The sequence below is a fragment of the Phocoena phocoena genome, chromosome 13 (assembly GCF_963924675.1).
Source record: "Phocoena phocoena chromosome 13, mPhoPho1.1, whole genome shotgun sequence".
Taxonomy (NCBI): domain Eukaryota; kingdom Metazoa; phylum Chordata; class Mammalia; order Artiodactyla; family Phocoenidae; genus Phocoena; species Phocoena phocoena.
This window is the reverse complement of record NC_089231.1, coordinates 60,567,999-60,591,707: the sequence shown is the minus strand read 5'-3', so window position 1 is coordinate 60,591,707 and position 23,709 is coordinate 60,567,999. Positions and strand designations below refer to the sequence as shown.

Here is a 23,709-nt window from a genome sequence, read left to right as displayed (position 1 = left end):
GACTTACACTTTACAGGCTGCGATTGAGATTTTAGTAGTAATACTATATTGTGATTTAATCAGTTCTCTTTCTAATGCAGCTCTTACACCTGTTACAGTTTAAATTTGTCATGTTGTTCTTTCTGTCCATAATGTTGAAACTTCTGTAACATATTCATTGACTGATTCATCCAGCATCACTTATCGAGCACCTATTATGTGCCAGCTACTCTTCCAGGCAGTGAATATGTACCAGCAGCAGACCAGACAGAAATCCCAGCCTCAGAGAGCACAGAGGGTGAGACACCTAATGTGAAAACTGCCTGTGTCAGATGTTCTGCAGGAAAACATCGGTGGGCAGGGCTGGGGGCGGGAGGGCTTCGGCTGCAGGATTCCTGAGCATGAGGGCATGTTGAGCCCGTGTTAATTGTAGTAACTATTTCTGACTTTTCATACTATTAGAAGGTGTTTTGGGTTTTTGAAGGGTGTACCTTAACTGGGGGTGCTTTTTCTTTCCTAATCTGTGGTTGTGAGCAGTCTGTCAGAGAATGTCTACCTTTTTGAAAGGCAGAATTAACCCCAAATTGGAAACTAAGTTCTGGCCAGGGACTCAACTAGTTATGTTGCGTGTGTGTATTCTTGACTGGGGGCAGGGGACCGTCAGGGTGGGGTGGACCCTCAGAGTCGAGTTTCTGCTTTCACGAGCCACTGGGTCCCTTGTTCTTTTCCATGCTGTTTGGTGGGAATGTCATGGGAAACAAGAGCAAGCGTTGGGTTTTTTTTTCCCTCTAAGGCAGCCTTTGCTTCACAGTCATACCAATTTAACTCTTACCTTCTTTGAAGCATTGATAGATTAATTTTTTTTTTCTTTGTGGGTCTCTAATCAAAAAACTTAAGTGTTTCCAGGAGCTAGAATGAGATGTTCCTGTCAGAAAAAGAAGGCCCTTTCTCAGCTGTGGGACAGAAGTAGATCCTATGTGGAAGGAGAGAAAGGGGGGTAGTAAAATGGGAAGAAGGTGAAAGAGAGCCCCTTTTCCAAACTCTCTGGCGTGTGGCATCGCCAGGCTGATTTAGGATTGAGCCACGGCTGAATAGTGACCGGTGCCGGTTTGATTGGCTGTGGCCAGTTCACAGACTGCAGAGGGGAGCTGGCCAGGCCAGCAAGTACAGAGCTGCCTCCAGTTTCGTTGGGGCCAGTGGAATAACTGGGTCCACTGGGCAGTTGTGGTCCGAAAAATCATATTGTTCGTTGATTGTAAGCAAGAAATTGTTAGGAACTTGTGACTAACCTCCAGGACGGTGTGCGAGAGTCAGAGATGGAAAGGGTGAGCTCAGCCAGACCAGCACTTCAGGGGGGGCAGGAAATTCCAGGTTCCAGGCTGTCTCCGATTCTGAGCGCAAGTCACCAGGGACCGCGTGGGCTCTGATCCTGGGGTTTCCGCCCGCATCGTGAGGAAAACGCAGACGTGGTGAAGGCCTGTGCCTCAGTTTCCTTCCGCTGGTCGTGGGGAGCCATCCGCTGAGTCTCAGGCAAGCCTGGGTTCTCCGGGGCCACGGGCTCTCCGTGAGTGGGCATGAGGTCGTCCTCATGACCTTTGTACCAGTCTTTTGAAGGAGGTAACCTCAGTGTGACTCACTGAAACTTTTGTGAACGTACAAACCTAAAGGTACAGAATAACATAGACAAGGAGGAGGCTGTCGTTTACTCAGGTTGGTGGCCGGTGTGAGGCGTGTTCTGTGAAAGGCTTCCCAGGAACAGGTCGCGATGCGTGAGGGAGCCCACCCTCACACCCCCCGCCTGCGTCTACGGGGGCAAAAAGCATGTTCCAGGCCGTCAGCCTCCTTTAGTTCTGCTGTGATTTCATTGTGGAAATTTGGAGGATTCTAAAAGGGGAGCTGAAGTGAGTAAAGGATTAGGTTAGTACAAATTGCAGCTGAAATCCCCAAAAGAATGAGGATGCTTTCCGTGAGTAACTTTTCATGATGAGACACCTTCAGTTAGGTCATCATCCTGTATGTTTCTTGTGTCTCTCTTGCTGGGTACCTTGTATACTTAACTAGAATTTTATAAATGCTATAGCATGGTAATAGGTTATCTTAATAAAATACTGATTGCTTTTTAATAATCTTTAAGTAGAGTGGGAGCACACTTTCTAATCTTTGTACTAAATAAACTTGCAGGTAAACTTTATAAATTCCTATATTTTGAGCATCCAGGTGGATTGTTACTTGAAGTAATGCTACACAATTTCTTTTTGCTAAATTCCTCATTTATGTTGGGGGGAAGGAAGAATGCTTTATCTTCACTTTGAATGACTTTCATAAAGAAGATGTAACTCAAAACGTAGACGATGCCATTTGCCACACTTCAGGGCTGCTGCTTGGTTATCTGTCATTTTGGTTTCCTGCGAGCGAGACAGGGCTTGTTTGGGATCCCTGTGTTTGGGACAAGTCACTCATTTCACTTTCAAAAAGAATTAGAGAAAAGTAAAATAAACCGGAATGAGATATGAGATGTTTAAATGTAACAGCCACAGAAATCTTTGTAATTCCCCTTGTTTTATGTTGGCAGGGTCTGTGTGACGGCTCTCCTGCTAAGATAGCTTAGTAAGTAAGCCTCGCCAGTCCCGCTCATGCGTTCCCAAAACATAGTTCACTGACCCTGAAATTGACTAGATAGCATCTCTCTTTTCATACTAACGCAGAATAATGTACAGTAGTGGGTAAACGTTTTTAATCTCATGAAAGCATATTAGCTTTCTACTTTTTGCCCTCGGAGAACTAATGATTGACCACAGTAGAGGTTTTTTCCAGCTTTTCGATGGCAGTGTCCCAAAAGCACTGCGTCTCATTGATCCCATAACCCTGCACAGGGAGAGCCCGGGCACCCGCGGCCCCACGCTCACAGGCCTGTCGTTCTGCCCACAGCGCAGGTGGACGTGCTGGCCGCCGCCCTGCGCGCCTCCAGCCTGGACACCAGCGACGAGGCCAGCGAGGCTGCCCGGAGGGCCCCGCAGGATGAGCTCCTTGGCTGCAGACTTGACCACGGCACCGCCGGGCCTTTGACGAGCGAGACCGTCGAGGTGAGGGCTCCGCAGGGCGTGCACAGTGAGCTGGGTGGCCCCGGTGCCGTTTGCGGGGCAGCCGTGGTGCTCGTCACGGCCCAGTTACCACGTCCTGTCTGTCGCTGGTTTTCTCCGTCTCCCTTCTGCATAAAGTAAAAGTCATCGTCACCACGTCCTGTCTCTGTGACATGAGTGTCATGTCCAGAGCTTGGAGTTAATAGTCAGCCCGGGACTGTCTACATGACCACTCCGCAGCTTCGGTGTGGGTGTGGCTCACTGCAGTGAAATAATCTTGCTGGAGACAAAGCCCTGTATCAAGAGTAATTAACTCTTCCCTTTTCTTTTTGGAGGGGTGCTTTGTTTCTGATGGGACCATTTCACTGCAGCGAGCAGCACGGTGTTCTGAGCGGAAGACCGGGACTTGAGGCCGTGTTGCGGGATTATCTGGACCCTGGAGTGTGCGGGTGGGTACTGTGACCAGCCCGCCTGCCTGTGTCCTGCACCGTCCTTCCCGAACCCCCCGACCCCCCACCAAGCCAGCACCACGCGGTGTCAGTAGTTCTCATCCCTTGTGTGTGTCGGCGGGAGAAGGAACACATGCTGGTGGCCAGAGGCAGGTGGTCTCGGGTCAGAGCGGCCTGGACGCTGAGCTCAGGGAGGGGGGCCTCATACGCATGGGGGCACGGGGGTCCCAGGGCCCCGGTGGATTCCTGGCTTGTTTTCTGTTAGGTGACACCCAGTGTAGCTAGAAATCTTGCGTAAAACCAGGGCTTCAGAATGCAACCCTGCCCACTTAGCATCATCGGAGATTTTAGTACTTTATCTGAGTTTTAGAAGGTGTTTTGTTTTCATTTTGGGGTTGGTGGGGGCTGTTACAAAAGTATTGGGTCGGCCAGAAAGTCGGTTTGGGTTTTCCTGTAACATCGCATGACAACCCCGAATGAACTTTTGGGCCAGCCCAGTATGTTTGTGAAACTAGAAATAGCCAGGAATAGAAATAGTAGAAGAAAAACTGTGTGTGACATACCATACAACAGTTGCCTAAAGCAACCTCTAAATACTGTTTTATTGATAGCTAATTTTAGATATTGGGACCTTTTCAAAATTACTTCTAAATTTACTTTTTAATTACATTTGTTCTGGAATTTATTTTCATACCTTTAGCAACCTATTCTGAAAGTTTGATTTAAGGCAAGGGAATTCTTATGAGGTCTTAGGTCTGTTTATAAATGTTTAAAAGCATGAAGAATTTGTACGTATTCTTATCTTCTGGCGGCCTTGAAAGGTGAGTAACTTAGTAAGATGGTTTAAATGAAGGGAACTCACAGACAGGACAGTTCTTCACGTGACCGTTCTCTCCCAACAGAATATGGAGTCCGCCCTTCGCTATATTCATGATGATTCAGACTCGGGCACCAGTGGTGGTTTTAGCCCCGATGAGGAAAGGAGAGCTAAAGTGCAGGTAGGTGACCCAAAACTCTTTACTTTGTGTGGGTGTTGTTAAGTCCACTTTTAAACCCATTTCTCACCAAATTTGGCCCTTCTGATAATGTTTTGAAAATGAGGGTTGATCTATCATACTTCTGATAAGAAAATTCAAGCGGTCGAGTAAAATATAAGCAGAAATCTTCCTCTTCTCACACCTGTGACCCCTTCCCCTCCAGGGTGACCGCGACCCTGGGTCCTCCTGTATGTCCTCAGCGCGCCTAGGCGGACGCGCCCGCGCGTCGGCGTGCACCTGTCTCTTTCAAAGACACATAGAGCCAGGCCATCGCGCCCGGGTCTTCATGCCTGAGTTGCCAAGGATTGTAAGGCAGAGCTTGACTTCAGAGAGGAGAACGTGGGAGTGCGGCCCAGAGCCGCTGTAAAGTGCTGTCGGCTGGCAGGGTGACTCGAATCGGAGGCTTTACGTGTGGGGTCGTTGGAATGTGGTGACGCCTGTCTTTCTTTTTTCTTTTCTTTTTTAAAGAGTCGTGTCTTGGAGCTCTTTGCACAGGAGCACAGACTGCCGCCCCCCCCGCCCCCCCAGCACAGCACCCACGCGGCCCCGCGTGAGCAGGGCTGGGACGGGCGTCCAGGTGTAGGTGTGCTGTGATATTACAAGTAAAGCCATGTTCATCGTGATCATGCCTGTGCTTTGCTCCTGGGACTGTCTGTGCATTATTATAAGTAGATTGCCTAGGTCAAAGGGGGCGAGTCCTTTGTTTTTGTTTGTTCTATTTATTAAAAATGGAGTTGGTATTCATAGTGTTTTAAAACATGCTTTTTCAAGCCAGTGCATACAGATTGTCTCATTCCTTTAATGAATTTCCATTTTATTTTTTAAAAATAGATAATACGTTTACAAACTTCAGAATTCAGCTTCCTCCTTAGCTTTTCTCCTCCAGCACCCACTTTGCTTTTCCCCTAAAGCAGCCAGTTTTATCTTTATTTTGTAGCTCCTTCCAAAGCTATATTTCGCATACATAAGCAAGATCGTAGATATGTTCTTCTTGTCCTCACATTTATACAAGTGGTTAGAGGTATGTACACTTTAAGTTTCTATAGATAATTGCTAAATTTCCATCTAAAGGCGGTTGTTGTTGTCGTTTTAAGATCCTTGTTGGTGACAGTGCAGAAGAGGGCCTGCTTAGCCTCATCTGCTAGGATAGCCTCATCCACTAGGTTAGCCTCATTCAGTAGGTTACCTCAGACTCTGCAATCTCTGCCAGCACTGAAAGGCGCTGATCTTATTTTTAATGTATCTCTTAAATTTAGTAAGCAGCTCTCATCATCCTCTAAACTGTTTTCTGTTTTAAGATCTTGTTTGTTGTTTTCCTCCTTGAAGCTGCTTTTATTCATTTATACATGTATCTCCCTTAGCATGTTTTCTTATCTCTTTTCAGTTATTGGAAACCTGAAACTTGGAGATTGGTTTTTCACTACTGTATGAGGTGCAAGTGTGCCTAGTTTACAAAGTCTGCACTCTCTCTTGGTTAGGACGTTGTGCCCCAGGCCCTGCTGGATCAGTATCTCTCCATGACCGACCCCTCCCGGGCACAGACAGTGGACACGGAGATCGCCAAGCACTGCGCGTACAGCCTGCCGGGCGTGGCACTGACGCTGGGCCGGCAGAACTGGCACTGCCTGCGCGAGACCTACGAGACGCTGGCCTCCGACATGCAGGTGCGGGGCCCCTGTCCACGCTCCCTCACGTGCAGAGAGCTTGCCGGTGACACCAGAGCACTCCCCCGTGGGTCCAGGCTCCTCCCTCCACCTGAGCAGCCTCTCTTCTTTTTTGTCTGAAGTGCTAGAATTAGCTTCCCGTTTGACCTGCTGAGGTTCCTAACTCAAAGCTGCTGTTGTCTAAAGTTTACGTGCAGATTAATTCTTGAGAATATAGGGTTTCTTTTTACCCCAGAAACAGTGTTATAAATGCTTCCTCCCTGATATTTTTCAACCTTAGCAGGACTGCAGTCGTGTTCGGGTTGCCAGGGTCTGGGCCCAGCGGGCAGCGCAGTGCGGGTGGGAGAAGGTGGATGGGTGTGTGCGTGCCCGTTTGTGCACACGTGCTCACCACCACCACCCGTTTGAGAAACAAGAAATGGGAAACATTGACCCTTGGTCGTTTGTGGCTCTTTGTGGCTGTTTTCCCAGGCTTTGCCGACTTCACCTCCCCCCGCCCTTGGGTCTGTCTTCTATACACCCAGGTCCCTTTTCCTTCAGCGACCTTCATCTCTCAGTTATTCGAAGGCATCTGCTGAGACTAATTTATACTGAGTTGTGAATGGTTATCCCTCGGTGTCTCAGTTGACTTGGCAAGTTGGAAGTCAAGAGTCCCCTTGGGAACATAGTTTAAGTCCCTCCTCCGACCTCTGGAGAAGGTGATCCCTGCTCAGCCCTCAGGGGTGGAACTGGACGTGGGACACACAGGGGTGGAACTGTGTAACATACAGACCAACGAGTGTTTCACCCTCTGTTTGAGTGGCTTTCCACCTTTATTCTGTGGACTCTCGGAGCTGCTGGTGACGGGGACGGCTCTGGATGGGTAGGGCTTATCCAAACATCCTGCCTTCTCCCATTTGATACATTGAACATGGGTACAGCATATTATCTCAAGAACAGGTTCTTGTGTTTGGGGGCGGGGATAAAGCCTTTGTTCTAAACAGCTTCTCAGCAGGTAAAGTTTTAAACTAAATAAGAAAGTAAACTTTTTAAAATTAAGGCCACATGAAGAAAAAGATGTTTTTGACATATAAAGTCTCCTGTAAATGGAGCACATTTCTGTTCCGGTGTTCTGTTCCAGGGCTGCCCGCAAGAGATTTTTCCAATCTTGTATCTCTTTAATTGCCAGTTCTTTAAAACGAGTTTTGTGGTTGTTTTTAATCCAGGGTAGTCTGTGCAGAGTCGGGAGGGCCAGCGCAGGGAGAGGCACACCAGCCAGCCTTCGATCCATGTGGGACGCCAGGAAATTGGGCATCCAGTGCTCTGAGAGCTACACAGGCTTCACCACCAGTGATCTCCAAGCATTTTTTTCCTTCCTAAGTGAAAGGGGGATAACATATACTGTGCAGGGATTTTGCATTTTTCTGCCAGTTTTTGATAGAAAGTAGGCATTTAAAACTTAGTATCAAAAAAAAAAAAAAAAAAAACTTAGTATCTATTATTACTATTTTATTCTGATTTAACTTGAGATTAATAACATTCAGATATAATAAATTAACCTTCATACATTGTGCAAAAGTTAAAGTACCAAGACTTTGTGATCAGCTTACTCACGCAGTTGTCTTTATTTCTGCAGTGGAAAGTTCGAAGGACCTTAGCCTTCTCCATCCACGAACTTGCAGTCATCCTTGGAGATCAGTTGACAGCTGCAGATCTGGTTCCAATTTTTAATGGATTTTTAAAAGACCTCGATGAAGTCAGGATAGGTGTCCTTAAACACTTGCATGATTTTCTAAAGGTAATTTTTAAGTTCTTTTGTATAAAAACACACTAAAATTCTACTGTAGAGTTAAAGTTTTGACTTTATGCTGCCATCAAGATAGGTTTCTGTATGTTCTGTGTAACAAATGTCGCCATGACTTTGATGGTACCATGTGGTTAAAAAATAGTCCCATTCTGATCAGTTTTGCTAGTGTCACCTCAGTGTTGAATTTAAAAATTACGCTAAATTTCATTTTTAAATGACATTAGATCATGGTTACAAACATTTGTACCTTTTTTCTCATAATTACTGAACTAACATGTAGGAAATTACATGGACATTAAGCCTTCTGTAGTGTGTCCTCACCGCTCTGATGTGGATCTCTGGTCTCTGACAGGAGCAGCGCTGACTTTACAAATTGTTTAATCCTGGAGAACTATTGTAGTCGTAAAGTTTGAGGTGCAGAAGTATCATAATTGAAATTGCTCTAATTGCCCCAATAATGTTCCCTCAACTCAGAATCCAGTGGGGAATTGCACATAGAATTTAAATACCACGTCTCTTTAGCCATCTTAAATCTAGGACAGTTTCCCTGACTTTTCACCTGTAATGTCATGGACCTTTTTGAAGGGGCCAAGCCAGTGGTTTTGGAGAATGCCCCCCAATTTGAAATTGCCTGAGCGCTGTCACACAGTTAGATTCAGGTTAAACAGGTGTTGTCTGCCAAGAGTATTGCCTCTCTACCTAGGTCCCTGGGTTGCGTCAGGGGTAACACGATGTTGGCTCTTGGGTCCCTGGTGATGCTGAGTCCGGTCCCGTGGCCATGGGTCAGCTCACTTTTCCATCGAGGTTATTGACTCCTCAGTGGGCGATTCTTTCAAACTCTGAACATTTCTTTCCCTGAGTCCTTCACACAGTGCTTTTGCATTTCTGCATCTGTACCTGATTCTTGCCTGAATCACTTGTTACTGTGTGAGTTGTAAAATACTAATTTTCTGTTCTTTGTAATTCCTTCTGTGTTTACTAGTTAGTATCTCCTGTAAAGATAACCTTTCCCTTCTCTTCCTCTGCCTTTTTGGAAGTTTTTTTTAATATGTGTGGACTCCAGAATTACTTTTTTATTCCGTGTAATGTAATCTATTTCTGTCGGGTTTTTTTGTTTGTTTTTTAACATCTTTATTGGAGTATAATTGCTTTACCATGGTGTGTCAGTTTCTGCTTTATAACAAAGTGAATCAGTTATACATATACATTATGTCCTCATATCTCTTGCATCTCCCTCCCTCCCACCCTCCCTATCCCACCCCTCTAGGTGGTCACAAAGCACCGAGCTGATCTCCCTGTGCTATGCGGCTGCTTCCCACTATCTGTTTTACGTTTGGTAGTGTATATATGTCCATGCCACTGTCTCACTTTGTCACAGCTCACCCTTCCCCCTCCCCGTATCCTCAAGTCCATTCTCTAGTAGGTCTGCATCTTTATTCCCGTCTTGCCCCTGGGTTCTTCTGATCTTTTTTTTTTTTTTTTTTTAGATTCCATATATATGTGTTAGCATACGGTATTTGTTTTTCTCTTTCTGACTTACTTCACTCTGTATGACAATCTCTGGGTCCATCCACCTCACTACACATAACTCAGTTTCGTTCCTTTTTATGGCTGAGTAATAGTCTATTGTATATATGTGCCACATCTTCTTTATCCGTTCATCTGTTGCTGGACACTTAGGTTGCTTCCATCTCCTGGCTATTGTAAAAAGAGCTGCAGTGAACATTTTGACACATGACTCTTTTTGAATTATGGTTTTCTCAGGGTTTATGCCCAATAGTGGGATTGCTGGGTCGTATGGTAGTTCTATTTTTAGTTTTTTAAGGAACCTCCATACTGTTCTCCATAGTGGCTGTATCAATTTACATTCCCACCAACAGTGCAAGAGGGTTCCCTTTTCTCCACATCCTCTCCAGCATTTATTGTTTGTAGATTTTTTGATGGTGGCCGTTCTGACCGGTGTGAGATGATATCTCGTAGTTTAGATTTGCATTTCTCTAGTGGTTAATGATGTTGAGCATTCTTTCATGTGTTTGTTGGCCATCTGTGTATCTTCTTTGGAGAAATGTCTGTTTAGGTCTTCTGCCCATTTTTGGATTGGGTTGTTTGTTTTTTTGATATTGAGCTGCATGAGTTGCTTGTATGTTTTGGAGATTAAGCCTTTGTCAGTTGCTTCATTTGCAAATATTTTCTCCCATTCTGAGGGCTGTCTTTTTGCCTTGTTTATGGTTTCCTTTGCTGTGCAAAAGCTTTGAAGTTTCATTAGGTCCCATTTGTTTATTTTTGTTTTTATTTCCATTTCTCTAGGAGGTGGGTCAAAAAGGATCTTGATGTGATGTATGTCATAGAGTGTTCTGCCTATGTTTTCCTCTAAGAGTTTGATGGTGTCTGGCCTTACATTTAGGTCTTTAATCCATTTTGAGTTTATTTTTGTGTATGGTGTTAGGGAGTGTTCCAATTTCATTCTTTTACATGTACCTGTCCAGTTTTCCCAGCAGCACTTATCGAAGAGGCTGTCTTTTCTCCACTGTATATTCTTGCCTCCTTTATCAAAGACAAGGTGACCATATGTGCGTGGGTTTATCTCTGGGCTTTCTATCCTGTTCCATTGATCTATATTTTTGTTTTTGTACCAGTACCATACTGTCTTGATTACTGTAGCTTTGTAGTATAGTCTGAAGTCAGTGAGCCTGATTCCTCGAGCTCCGTTTTTCTTTCTCAAGATTGCTTTGGCTATTTGGAGTCTTTTGTGTTTCCATACCAATTGTGAAATTTTTTGTTCTAGTTCTGTGAAAAATGCCAGTGGTAGTTTGATAGGGATTGCATTGAATCTGTAGATTGCTTTGGGTAGTAGAGTCATTTTCACAATGTTGATTCTTCCAGTCCAAGAACATGGTATATCTCTCCATCTATTTGTATCATCTTTAATTTCTTTCATCAGTGTCTTATAGTTTTCTGCATACAGGTCTTTTGTCTCCTTAGGTAGGTTTTCTCCTAGGTATTTTATTCTTTTTGTTGCAGTGGTAAATGGGAGTGTTTCCTTAATTTCTCTTTCAGATTTTTCGTTGTTAGTGTATAGGAATGCAAGAGATTTCTGTGCATTAATTTTGTATCCTGCTACTCTACCAAATTCATTGATTAGCCCTAGTAGTTTTCTGGTAGCATCTTTAGGATTCTCTATGTATAGTATCATGTCATCTGCAAACAGTGACAGCTTTACTTCTTCTTTTCTGATTTGGATTCCTTTTGTTTCTTTTTCTTCTCTGATTGCTGTGACTAAAACTTCCAAAACTATGTTGAATAATAGTGGTGAGAGTGGGCAACCTTGTCTTGTTCCTGATCTTAGTGGAAATGGTTTCAGTTTTTCACCATTGAGGATGAAGTTGGCTGTGGGTTTGTCATATATGGCCTTTATTATGTTGAGGAAAGTTCCCTCTATGCCTACTTTCTGGAGGGTTTTTATTATAAATCGGTGTTGAATTTTGTCAGAAGCTTTCTCTGCATCTATCGAGATGATCATATGGTTTTTCTTCTTCAGTTTGTTAATATGGTGTATCACACTGATTGATTTGCGTATATTGAAGAATCCTTGCATTCCTGGGATAAACTCCACTTGATCATAGTGTATGATCCTTTTAATGTGCTGTTGGATTCTGTTTGCTAGTATTTTGTTGAGGATTTTTGCATCTACGTTCATCAGTGATACTGGCCTGTAGTTTTCTTTCTTTGTGACATCTTTGTCTGGTTTTGGTGTCAGGGTGATGGTGGCCTCGTAGAATGAGTTTGGGAGTGTTCCTCCCTCTGCTATATTTTGGAAGAGTTTGAGAAGGGTAGGTGTTAGCTCTTCTCTAAACGTTTGATAGAATTTGCCTGTGCAGCCATCTGCTCCTGGGCTTTTGTTTGTTGGAAGATTTTTAATCACAGTTTCAATTTCAGTGCTTGTGATTGGTCTGTTCATATTTTCTATTTCTTCCAGGTTCAGTCTCGGAAGGTTGTGCATTTCTAAGAATTTGTCCATTTCTTCCAGGTTGTCCATTTTATTGGCACAGAGTTGCTTGTAGTAACCTCTCATGATCCTTTGTATTTCTGCAGTGTCAGTTGTTACTTCTCCTTTTTCATTTCTAATTCTATTGATTTGAGTCTTCTCCCTTTTTTTCTTGTTATGTCTGGCTAATGGTTTATCAGTTTTATCTTCTCAACCAGCTTTTACTTTTATTGATCTTTGCTATCCTTTCCTTCATTTCTTTTTCATTTATTTCTGATCTGATTTTTATGATTTCTTTCCTTCTGCTAACTTTGGGGGTTTTTTGTTCTTCTTTCTCTAATTGCTTTAGGTATAACGTTAGGTTGTTTATTTGAGATGTTTCTTGTTTCTTAAGGTAGGCTTGTATAGCTATAAACTTCCCTCTTAGAACTGCTTTTGCTGCATCCCATAGGTTTTGGGTCATTGTGTTTTCATTGTCATTTGTTTCTAGGTTTTTTGTTTTTTTTGTTTTTTTGTTTTTTTTTTTGCTATACACGGGCCTCTCCCGTCGCGGAGCACAGGCTCCGCACGCGCAGGCTCAGCGGCCATGGCTCACGGGCCCAGCCGCTCTGCGGCATGTGGGATCTTCCCGGACCGGGGCACGAACCCGTGTCCCCTGCATCAGCAGGCAGACTCTCAACCACTGCGCCACCAGGGAAGCCCTGTTTCTAGGTATTTTTTGATTTCCTCTTTGATTTCTTCAGTGATCTCTTGGTTATTAAGTAGTGTGTTGTTTAGCCCCCATGTGTTTGCATTTCTTACAGATTTTTTCCTGTAATTGATATCTCGTCTCATAGCATTGCAGTTGGAAAATATACTTGATACAATTTCAGTTTTCTTAAATTTACCAAGACTTGATTTGTGACCCAAGATACAATCTATCCTGGAGAATGTTCCATGAGCACTTGAGAAGAATGTGTATTCTGTTGTTTTTGGATGGAATGTCCTATAAATATTAATTAAGTCCATCTTGTTTAATGTATCATTTAAAGCTTGTGCTTCCTTATGTATTTTCATTTTGGATTATCTGTCTATTGGTGAAAGTGGGGTGTTAAAGTCCCCTACTATGATTGTGTTACTGTCAGTTTCCCCTTTTATAGCTGTTAGTATTTGCCTTATGTATTGAGGTGCTCCTGTGTTGGGTGCATAAATATTTACAATTGTTACATCATCTTCTTGGATCGATCCCTTGATCATTACGTAGTGTCCTTCTTTGTCTCTTGTAATAATAGTCTTTGTTTTAAAGTCTATTTTGCCTGATATGAGAATTGCTACTCCAGCTTTCTTTTGATTTCCATTTGCATGGAATATCTTTTTCCATCCCCTCACTTTCAGTCTGCATGTGTCCGTAGGTCTGAAGTGGGTCTCTTGTAGAGAGGGTCTTGTTTTTGTATCCATTCAGTGAACTTGTGTCTTTTGTTTGGAGCATTTAATCCATTTACATTTAAGGTAGTTATCTATATGTATGTTCCTATTACCATTTTCTTAATTGTTTTGGTTTTATTATTGTAGGTCTTTTCCTTCTCTTTTGTTTCCTGCCTAGAGAAGTTCCTTTAGCATTTGTTGTAGAGCTGGTTTGGTGGTGCTGAATTCTCTTAGCTTTTGCTTGTCTGTAAAGCTTTTAATTTCTCCGTCAAATCTGAATGAGATCTTTGCTGGGTAGAGTAATCTTGGTTGTAGGCTTTTCTCTTTCATCACTTTAAATATGTCCTGCCAGTCCCTTCTGGCTTGCAGAGTTTCTGCTGAAGGATCAACTGTTAACCTCATGGGGATTCCTGTATGTGTTACTTGTTGTTTTTCCCTTGCTGCTTTTAACATTTGTTCTTTGTATTTAATTTTTGATAGTTTGATTAATATGTGTCTTGGCGTGTTTCTCCTTGGATTTGTCCTGTATGGGACTCTCTGTGCTTCCTGGACTTAACTATTTCCTTTCCCATATTAGGGAAATTTTCAACTATAATCTTCTCAAATATTTTCTCAGTCCCTTTCTTTTTCTCTTCTTCTTCTGGGACCCCTAGAATTCGAATGTTGGTGTCTTTCATGTTGTCCCAGAGGTCTCTGAGGCTGTTCTCAATTCTTTTCATTCTTTTTTCTTTATTCTGCTCTGCGGTAGTTATTTCCACTATTTTATCTTCCAGGTCACTTATGCGTTCTTCTGCCTCAGTTATTCTGCTATTGATCCCTTCTAGAGAATTTTTATTTCATTTATTGCATTGTTCATCTCTGTTTGTTTGCTCTTTAGTTCTTCTAGGTCCTTGTTAAATGTTTCTTGTATTTTCTCCATTCTATTTCCAAGATTTTGTATCATCTTTACTGTCATTACTCTGAATTCTTTTTCAGGTAGACTGCCTATTTCCTCTTCATTTGTTAGGTCTGGTGGGTTTTTATCTTGCTCCTTCATCTGCGGTGTGTTTTTCTGTCTTCTCGTTTTGCTTACCTTACTGTGTTTGGGGTCTCCTTTTTGCAGGCTGCAGGTTAGTGGTTACCGTTGTTTTTGGTGTCTGTCCCCAGTGGCTAAGGTTGGGTCAGTGGGTTGTGTAGCCTTCCTGGTGGAGGGGGACTAGTGCCTGTGTTCTGGTGGATGAGGCTGGATCTTGTCTTTCTGGTGGGCAGGAGGTCCACGTCTTTGGTTTGTTTTGGGGTGTCTGTGGCCTTGTTATGATTTTAGGCAGGCTCTGTGCTTATGGGTGGGGTTGTGTTCCTGTCTTGCTAGTTGTTTGGCATAGGATGTCCAGCACTGTAGCTTGCTGGTCGTTGAGTGGAGCTGGGTCTTGGCATTGAGATGGAGATCTCTGGGAGATTTTCGCCATTTGATATTACGTGGAGCTGGGAGATCTCTTGTGGACAAGTGTCCTGAACTTGGCTCTCCCACCTCAGAGGCACAGCACTGACACCTGGCTGGAGCACTAAGAACCTGTCCTCCACACTGCTCAGAATAAAAGGGGGGAAAGAAAGAAAGAAAGAGAGAGAGAGGGGGAGGGAGGGAGGGAGAGTGAGAAAGAGAGAGGAAGGAAGGAAAGAAGGAGATAAAATAAAGTGATTAAAATAAAAAACAAGAAAAAAATTTTTTTAAGTAATTAAAAAAAAAAAGGACAGACAGAACCCTAGGACAGATGGTGGAAGCAAAGCTATACAGACAAAATCTCACACAGAAGCATACACATACACACTCACAAAAAGAGGAAGAGGGGAAAAAATCATAAATCTTGCTCTCAAAGTCCACCTCCTCAATTTGGGGATGATTTGTTGTCTATTCAGGTGTTCCACAGATGCAGGTACATCAAGTTGATTGTGGAGCTTTAGTCCGCTGCTTCTGAGGCTGCTGGGAGAGATTTCCCTTTCTCTTCTTTGTTCTCACAGCTCCCAGGGGCTCAGCTTTGGATTTGGCCCCGCCTTTGTGTGTAGGTCGCTGGAGGGCGTCTGTTCTTTGCTCAGACAGGACGGGGTTAAAGGAGCAGCTAATTTGGGGGCTCTGGCTCACTCAGGCCGGGGGGAGGGAGGGGTACGGAATGCGGAGCGAGCCTGTGGTGGCAACAGAATCCAACGTGAGGTTGCACCAGCCTAAAGCACGCCGTCCGTTCTCCCGGAGGAGTTGACCCTGGATCCCGGGACCCCGGCAGTGGCGGGCTGCACAGGCTCCCCGGAAGGAGGGTGTGGAGAGTGACCTGTGCGAGCACACAGGCTTCTTGGTGGCGGCAGCAACAGCCTTAGCATCTCATGCTTGTCTCTGGGGTCCGTGCTAATAGCCGTGGCTCACGCCCGTCTCTGGAGCTCCTTTAAGCAGCGCTCTTAATCCCCTCTCCTCGCGCACCAGGAAACAGAGGGAAGAAAAAGTCTCTTGCCTCTTCGGCAGCTCCAGACTTTTCCCCGGACTCCCTCCCGGCTAGCCGTGGCACACTAACCCCTGCAGGCTGTGTTCACGCCGCCAACCCCAGTCCTCTCCCTGGGATCTGACCTCCGAAGCCCGCGCCTTGGCTCCCAGCTTCGCCCGCCCCAGCGGGTGAGCAGACAAGCCTCTCGGGCTGGTGAGTGCTGGTCGGCCCCGGTCCTCTGTGCGGGAATGTCTCTGCTTTGCCCTCCGCACCCCTGTTGCTGCGCTCTCCTCCGTGGCTCCGAAGCTTTCCCCTCCACCACCCGCAGTCTCTGCCCGCGAAGGGGCTTCCTAGTGTGTGGAAACCTTTCCTCCTTCACAGCTCCCTCCCACTGGTGCAGGTCCCATCCCTATTCTTTTGTCTCTGTTTTTTCTTTTTTCTTTTGCCCTACCCAGGTACGTGGGGAGTTTCTTGCCTTTTGGGAGGTCTGAGGTCTTCTGCCAGCGTTCAGTAGGTGTTCTGTAGGAGGTGTTCCACATGTAGATGGATTTCTGATGTATCTTTGGGGAGGAAGGTGATCTCCGCATCTTACTCTTTCGCCGTCTTGAAGCTCCTCCTGTCATTTGTTTTGACCATCAAATCTGGCAAATAAGAGCCCCTTAAAGCCACTCCTGTGTCCTTTCGATCGGCCCCCTCACTGCCAGGCACGTCTTACTTTCAGGCCTACCTTCTCCTTTGTCTCCAGCTGGGAGTCAGGATCTCCCCAAGGAGCCCAGGTCTTTTCTGGTGGAGAGTTGGGATTTAGAAGCCAAGATCCAGGAACTAGATGTGCTCATTGCTCCTGGACGTCGTTTCTTTTAGGCTTTTTCAGGGGACAGGAGCTAGGAGGGGGTTTTTTGGTTTGGGGAGTTTAAAAAATTATTTAGTTCATATTGCATCTTCCAGTCCAGTACCATTTCCTCTCCTTTTTTCACATTTTTTTTCTTTTCTATTGTGGTAAAAACTCTTGTTTTCAAAAATGTTAAATTATTTAGTCATTTGCTCAATTCGACGTTTTAGAACTATTCCAACATCAAATTAACCAGGTAATGGTCAAGATTTCCTTCAGCACTTTCTGTCATTGGAACATGTTCCATGAAGATATATGGTCAGAATACTGAGTTTAAACTTAGACTTTTTCTGTGTGACTCTTATCTGTTTGATGTACAGTTAAATTTATTTGCTTCTGTTTATATCAACTTTTAGGGTTCTCCCCCTTGTTAACTATAAACCTACTCTTAAATATTTATAGAATGGTTATTGGGATAAATTTGTTCTTTTCACTCAGATATTTATTGAGCACCTACAGTGTGGCATCGCAGTGCCGTCCACGGGGCTCACACCATGAGCAGGGGCATAATCCCTGTCTTCAGAGGGTGTGTGACAACAAGGATGTCACAGAGTGTTCTGGTAAAGCTTTGCCCGGGGACAGTGGACAGTAGAGGCCACTCACTGGCTCAAGAAGCAGATACTTCAAAAGGGGAGAACGACTCTTGAAGACAAACGGGATTATCAGGGAAAATGGACTTAATACCAATTTTTAAAACAAATGTACCTACTACGTCTGTTCTCCTTCAGAAGAACTAACCATGTGATTTAGAGGTTTTTTAAGCAGTAAAGGCAGGTAAAGGAAATAATGTCTCTGCCATGTCCTAGTGAATATTTTTATTTGTTTCTTCAGCTTCTTCATATTGACAAAAGAAGAGAATATCTTTATCAGCTTCAGGAGTTTTTGGTGACAGACAATAGTAGAAATTGGCGCTTTCGAGCTGAACTGGCTGAGTAAGTTCTCATACTTGATCAGACTGTTTGGCGGGGCGGGTGTTGCTTCATCTTTACCTTTCCTGGATTTCTTCATCACTTTGTGTGGGTCCAAGTTTCTGCCTGGTATCCTGTTCCTTTAACACTGCCTGTAACACAGGTCTTGCTGGCAGTGAATTTTCTCAGCTTTTTTTTTATAAGACCACGTCACCTTCACTTGTTTTTAATTGTGGTAAAATACACATAACCACTTTTGCTGCTGGTGCAGTGTCCCCCCATCTAGTTGTAGAACATTTCGTCCTCCCAAAAGGACACCCCACGCCCATAAGCAGCGGCCCCGCAGACATCAGTCCGCTGTCTCCGTGCGTGCTTGCTTTTCTGAGCGTTTGCTCCAGGTGCGCCGCGTAACCCCCGGCCTCTGTGCACGGCTCCCTCACTCAGCACAGTGTTGCCAGGGTCCATCCACGTGGCAGCTGTGAATAATACTGTGATGTGAACACACCACCTTTTAAGCCATTCGTCTGGGTTGTCTCTGCCCTCCGGCTGACGTGAGCAGTGCTGCTGTGAGCACTGATGTACTGATACAAGGTTTTTGAGGTGGATTTGCTGGGTCATCCAGTAATTCTCTGTTTAACTTGTGGAGGAACTGCATGACCGTGTCCACAATGGCTGCAGTGTGTTACATTCCCACCAGCAGTGGATGAGGGTTCCCATTTCCCCACATCCTCCCTGGCTCTTGCTGTTTTCCTTTTTTTTTTCTTTCTAATTGCAGCCAGTATTACAGTGGGTGTAAAGCAGCGTCTCACTTTGGTCTTGATGTGCATTTCTTTAATGTTTAGTGATGTTTAGCACCATTTCATGTGCTGTTGGCCATTTGTATATATTCTCTGGAGAAATGTCTATTCAAGTCCATTGCATATTTTTTAATCGGGCTGTTTGTCTTAAATTGGGTTGCTGAATTGTAAGAGTTCTTTATTAAATATTCTGGATTCTGGACCTCACCTGCATTTTCAAAAGGTATCTTTGCTGGGTGTGGAGTTTAGGGCTGAGTTTCTTTCGGTGCGTGACAGGATAACTGCCCTGAGTTCTGTCTTGCCTGGCCTCCTCTGCAGCTGGTGTGGACGGCAGAGCCCGTCCAGGCAGCAGGTGCTGGGTTGGGCGGTGGTGTCTCCATATGACCTTCTGTGCCCTCTGCACTTCATCTCGTCCCGCCGTGGGTTGCCACTGCCTTTTGCTGATGATGGGTGCTGGGGCTGGGGGCCTCCTCGTCCCGTTCTCTGCGCACCCTCTGCCCCTGTATCCCTCCACCCCTCCGCCGCTGTATCCCTTCGGCTCTCCCCCGCGTTCCCCACTCTCCTCCGGCCCTGCGCTTCGGCATCCCTTTACTCCTCTGCCCCCCTCCCCCCCCCCCCACCGCTGCACACGTGCCCCTCCTTCCTTGTGCCCCTCCACCCTCCCAGCCCTGGGCTGCGGTTGCCCCATGGTGGAGGCCGCCGGGTGGTGGGCAAGGGGAGGCCCTCTGCCCCTTGGTTCGGCCTTGGTCTTGGGGAGGCCTGTGTGCTGGGCTCCCCAGAGCCTCCACCCGCCCCGGGGCTCGTGTCTCTGCCCTGGACCCGTGCTCGGTCAGGGCAGTGCATCCCGCGCCTCCGCAGCAGGACGAGGCTTGCGCTTGGCTCCGAGGCTCTGCGGCCCCACGCCGGGAACGGGCTTTTCCTATCCCCTGTCTCCGGCTGCAGCCTGGCCTTGCCCGGGCGGGGGCGCAGACAGGCTTTGCTGACCCTCCACTGGCCACAGGAGACTTTTGCTCGAGAGCAAGGCCTCCCTGTGCGCCCCAGGCTGGGAGGGGGTCTGCGGGGCGCCTCCCGGGGGATCCGCGTGCCCTTGGGCAGGGCGGCTCATCGCTGCGCTGGTTGTCTGTGTTGTCCGCCTCCTGCTGGTGGCACACGTAACCCGCCACAGACACACAGTCCGGGAGGTGGGAGTCTCAGCGGGTCTGTGGTCCTCCTGGGAGGGTGTCGTTGCCTCCTCCACTCAGGCCGCTGGGGGACGCCCTGGTCCCCGGTTCTCGGTGACTTGGTGGGAGTAGGTGCAGGAGGGGCCTCCCCGTGTCCCCCACCCCTGGTACCAGAGCCTCCCTGAGAAGCTGCCCGGAGCCTGACTGGTACACAGCAGGCTGCCTGAGGCTGCTGGCACCTTCTCACTAGACGGCTGCTGTGGGGACGGGAGTTTCCCAGCAGGTCCTCAGCAGTCACCGCGGGACCGTGTCCCGTGTCCCCATGGAGCCAGCCGGGACGTGCTTTGCTCTGTGTCCGTCGCCGTGGATACAGTTCCGCAGTGTTTGTGTCCTGAACGTGTGTGTTGTTTAGATGCAGATCCAGACACCCAGCGTCCAGGCCAATCGCTGGTCTCTGCATGTGTTCCTCTCACAGACACGACCTTGGTGACTCACGCTTCAGACGAGCAACCTATTTTCATTTGTCGTGTTTATTGTTGAGTTGTAATTGTATTTTTATAATTCACTTTGTAGACAGCTGATCTTACTTCTAGAGTTATACAGCCCCAGAGACATTTATGACTATCTACGCCCCATTGCCCTGAATCTGTGCGCAGATAAAGTTTCTTCTGTTCGTTGGATTTCCTACAAGTTGGTACGTGTTCAAGTTCTTACAGCCTTAGCCCAGCACACGTTTGGTGAGAACACCAGGCAGAGGTGTGGCTCACCAGCGCGTGCCCCCCTAGGTTGGCGAGATGGTGCGGAAGCTGCACCGGGCCGCGCCGCCCACCTTCGGGGTGGACCTCATCCGCGAGCTGGTGGAGAGCTTCGGCCGCTGTCCCCGGTGGTCTGGGCGGCAGGCCTTTGTCTTTGTCTGCCAGGTGAGTGCGGCCACACCGGCTGCCTGTCTCCTTGGGCCCCTTGCCCCCCTCCACACCCTCGCTCTTATCCCTGAGGGCAGAGCTTCGCCATCTGGCTCACCCTTCCCCGCTCCGTCCCCCGAGCTCCCGAAAGCGGTGCTGCCCTGGCCGTCGTCCTAGTCCACGGAGCTTGCGGGTCTGCGGCTGTGAACGTGACTGTGATGCCAGGCCTCCGCACAGCTGTGCGTCTCTGCGGGGACTTAACTATCATTTTGTTTTGAGCTCCTGAGTGCCTGGAATATTGTTTTAAAAAGCTGTAACTGAAACCTGAGGCACTTAAGTTGTTTCTAAAAGGTTTTGCGAGCTGGTATTACTTACGGCCTGGTCGATTGAGCCGGCAGATTGAAGCAGGTCTTTCTGTCCCCAGACCGTCATTGAAGATGAATGCCTGCCCATGGACCAGTTCGCTGTGCATCTGATGCCACACCTGCTCACCTTGGCAAACGATAGGGTTCCGAATGTCCGCGTGCTCCTCGCGAAGACGCTGCGACAAACTCTGCTAGAAAAAGGTAGGCGGGCGACCCATGAGGAGGAGGGTAGGTGGTGGGGACACAGGGCAGGTGGGCGCCCGAGCGGAAGGGTTGGGGTCATAGGAATAGTCTGGTCCGAGAACGTGCTGCGACTTGTCAGTGGTTGTTTGTGTCGAGAAGGGACACAAAGACGATGAAGGGGTGAGGAGAGCGATGTTGAATTTTCACTGTTCTGTTCTAGATGAATTTTTCTTTATAATTTAAAACTTAGTAGTTTGAAAAGTTGGAAATTCAGTGAGGACCGTGTGACGAATACTGCCTTTGGTTCGCCCCACGTGAAAGTCTGTCGCTGCCGTTGGGGTGGGAGGCGTGTTTGAGTTTCCTCCTGCGTTTCATTCATTAGGCGGAAGACGTGCCCCTTAGCGTTTGCTTTGCTGCAAATTATGAGCACCTTAAGATTCAGGTTGTTTTACTTATTGTAATCCCCCAGAAATGCCTAATAAATATCATTTGAATGCGTGAATTCACGAACAAAGCACAGAAAGAAGTTTGTAATAGACTTCAAAGAATATGGGCAAATTAACGTTGCTTCTTTTTTCTCCTTTGGAATTTATCATATTGAACAGACAGAGAGGACTCTGGTTTTGTGTGTGTGGTTTGTACTTGGAAATGTTTTTCCTTTTACTGAGCTAAGTAATAGCTGTAACAAGTACAAGTTTTAACATATTTACTAACATTGCTGCCATTAAACATCATGAGATTTAGACTTATTAAAACAAGATAGGGGCTTCCCTGGTGGCACAGTGGTTAAGAATCCGCCTGCCAGTGCAGGCGACACAGGTTCAAGCCCTGGGCCGGGAAGATCCCACATGCTGCAGAGCAGCTAAGCCCGTGCGCCACAGCTACTGAGCCTGCACTCTAGACCCCGCGAGCCACAACTACGGAGCCCACGTGCCACAATTACTGAAGCCCGTGCGCCTAGAGCCCGTACTCTGCAGCGAGAGAAGCCACCGCAGTGAGAAGCCCGTGCACCGCGATGAAGAGTAGCCCCCGCTCACTGCAACTAGAGAAAGCCCACACGCAGCAACAAAGACCCAACACAGCCAAAAAAAAAAAAAAATCTTCTAATTCTCCTACATTTGGGGATTTTTTTCATAGAACACAAATCAATTTGGGTTACTGTTTATAATCCAACAAAGCTAATTTCATTTGTGATTTGCTCTTCCTGTTTCCAGAGTATTTCCTAACCTCTGCCAGCTGTCACCAGGAGGCCGTGGAGCAGACCATCATGGCTCTTCAGATGGACCGTGACAGTGACGTCAAGTACTTTGCAAGCATCCACCCGGCCAGCACCAAGATCTCTGAAGATGCCATGAGCACGGCCTCCTCCACCTACTAGATGGCGTGGACCGGGGTCTCCCCACTCGTGGGGAGCTGAGGTTTGGCTCGTGACCACACGTGGCCTGGGACAGCTGTGGGGGACCTTCCTCCCTTGTAGACTTGATTGCAGGTGCAAGTTACCTACACCGATACCAGGGATTTTCAGAGTCAAGAGAAAGTACAGTAAACATTATTATCTTGACTTGAAGGGAAAATAATTTCTCAGAGGATTATAATCGTCACCGAAGCCTTAAATCCTTCTGTCTTCCTGACTGAACGAAACTTGAATTGGCCTAGCATTCTCCTTGTGGAAGGGATGGGACTCCCAGAGGCCTGCGTTGCTTTCTGCTGGTTTAATTTAATGACTGAGAGGTGGAAGTGCAGCCAGAAGGCGGCCGCGAGCCGGGATGGGGAAGAGACCTCCAGTATTAACCCTCGCTGTGTCCACACGGGCAAGGCCCTCGTGGGGTCTGCGGCCAGCTGCCCAGTCCAGCCCCAAGTGTGTGAACGGGAAAGGAGATATGTTCTGGATTTCTCCCGAGGGCTTGACGCTAACACTAAGTAGAGTCTGATTTCAGCTCTTAAATGCAGCATATTGCTGTGCACATTTAGAGCCTTGGCTGAGTATCTGTGTCCTGATTGTTTTTCATGCTGGTCATGACCTGAAGGAAATTTATTAGCACGTATACTGTATGTCAGGTGTTTTTGACTTGATCATGATCAGCTCTGAGGTGCAACTTTGTCTCACATACTGTACATACCTGTGCCTCCCCTGGGGAGGGCTGCAGTCTGTAATCATGCTGTTCAACTCTTGTGCACAAGTTCTCTTGTTCAAATAAAATTTATTACTAAGATCTATACAGAGAGATAGATACACTTTTGACTGTTTTCTAGATATCTGCGAATAAATGCAATTTGTGATCTGTATTAATGATTTTAGTACAAAACGGGAAAACTAGATTAAAGTATGTCTTTTAACTAGTTCGGTAATTTCTTTGAAATCTGCGCACACCCCCGGGCCAGTTCTGCTCTTGGCTGGCAGCGGGGCCTCCTGGGCAGCCCCCCACCGAGGGCAAGCGTGCACCTGGGGCTCACCCTGGGGTCTTCACTCCCAGGAGAGGCCTCCGAGCCCAGGTCTGCCTGTGCAAGGGGCGGTGGTGGAGCCTGCCTGCCCACGCGTGTCTGCATCAGGTGAGATGCTGTGTGAATGTGCTTTTATGAAGGGCTGTGGAGAGATGTTCGTTGCTTTTTTGAGCCCAGGTTGGGAGACCCTTGGCCTCTGAGCGGCCGCAGTGCTTCTGTGATTTTGGTTTTG

The 23,709-nt window shown here is 46.6% G+C and overlaps 1 protein-coding gene across 1 annotated transcript in view; it reads left to right on the top strand.

Annotated features, from left to right (window-relative positions):
- The window catches only part of PPP4R1 (protein phosphatase 4 regulatory subunit 1), a 42,009-nt gene extending 19,596 nt beyond the window's left edge, over window positions 1-22,413 (top strand). Inside the window, exons 9-17 of the mRNA XM_065889881.1 lie at window positions 2,908-3,062; window positions 4,411-4,506; window positions 6,024-6,209; window positions 7,825-7,986; window positions 17,552-17,652; window positions 20,159-20,279; window positions 20,371-20,505; window positions 20,912-21,053; window positions 22,250-22,413. Coding sequence (XP_065745953.1) covers window positions 2,908-3,062; window positions 4,411-4,506; window positions 6,024-6,209; window positions 7,825-7,986; window positions 17,552-17,652; window positions 20,159-20,279; window positions 20,371-20,505; window positions 20,912-21,053; window positions 22,250-22,413 — 1,262 coding nt within the window. The remainder of the gene's footprint in view (window positions 1-2,907; window positions 3,063-4,410; window positions 4,507-6,023; window positions 6,210-7,824; window positions 7,987-17,551; window positions 17,653-20,158; window positions 20,280-20,370; window positions 20,506-20,911; window positions 21,054-22,249) is intronic.
- The last annotated feature ends 1,296 nt before the right edge of the window (window positions 22,414-23,709 follow it).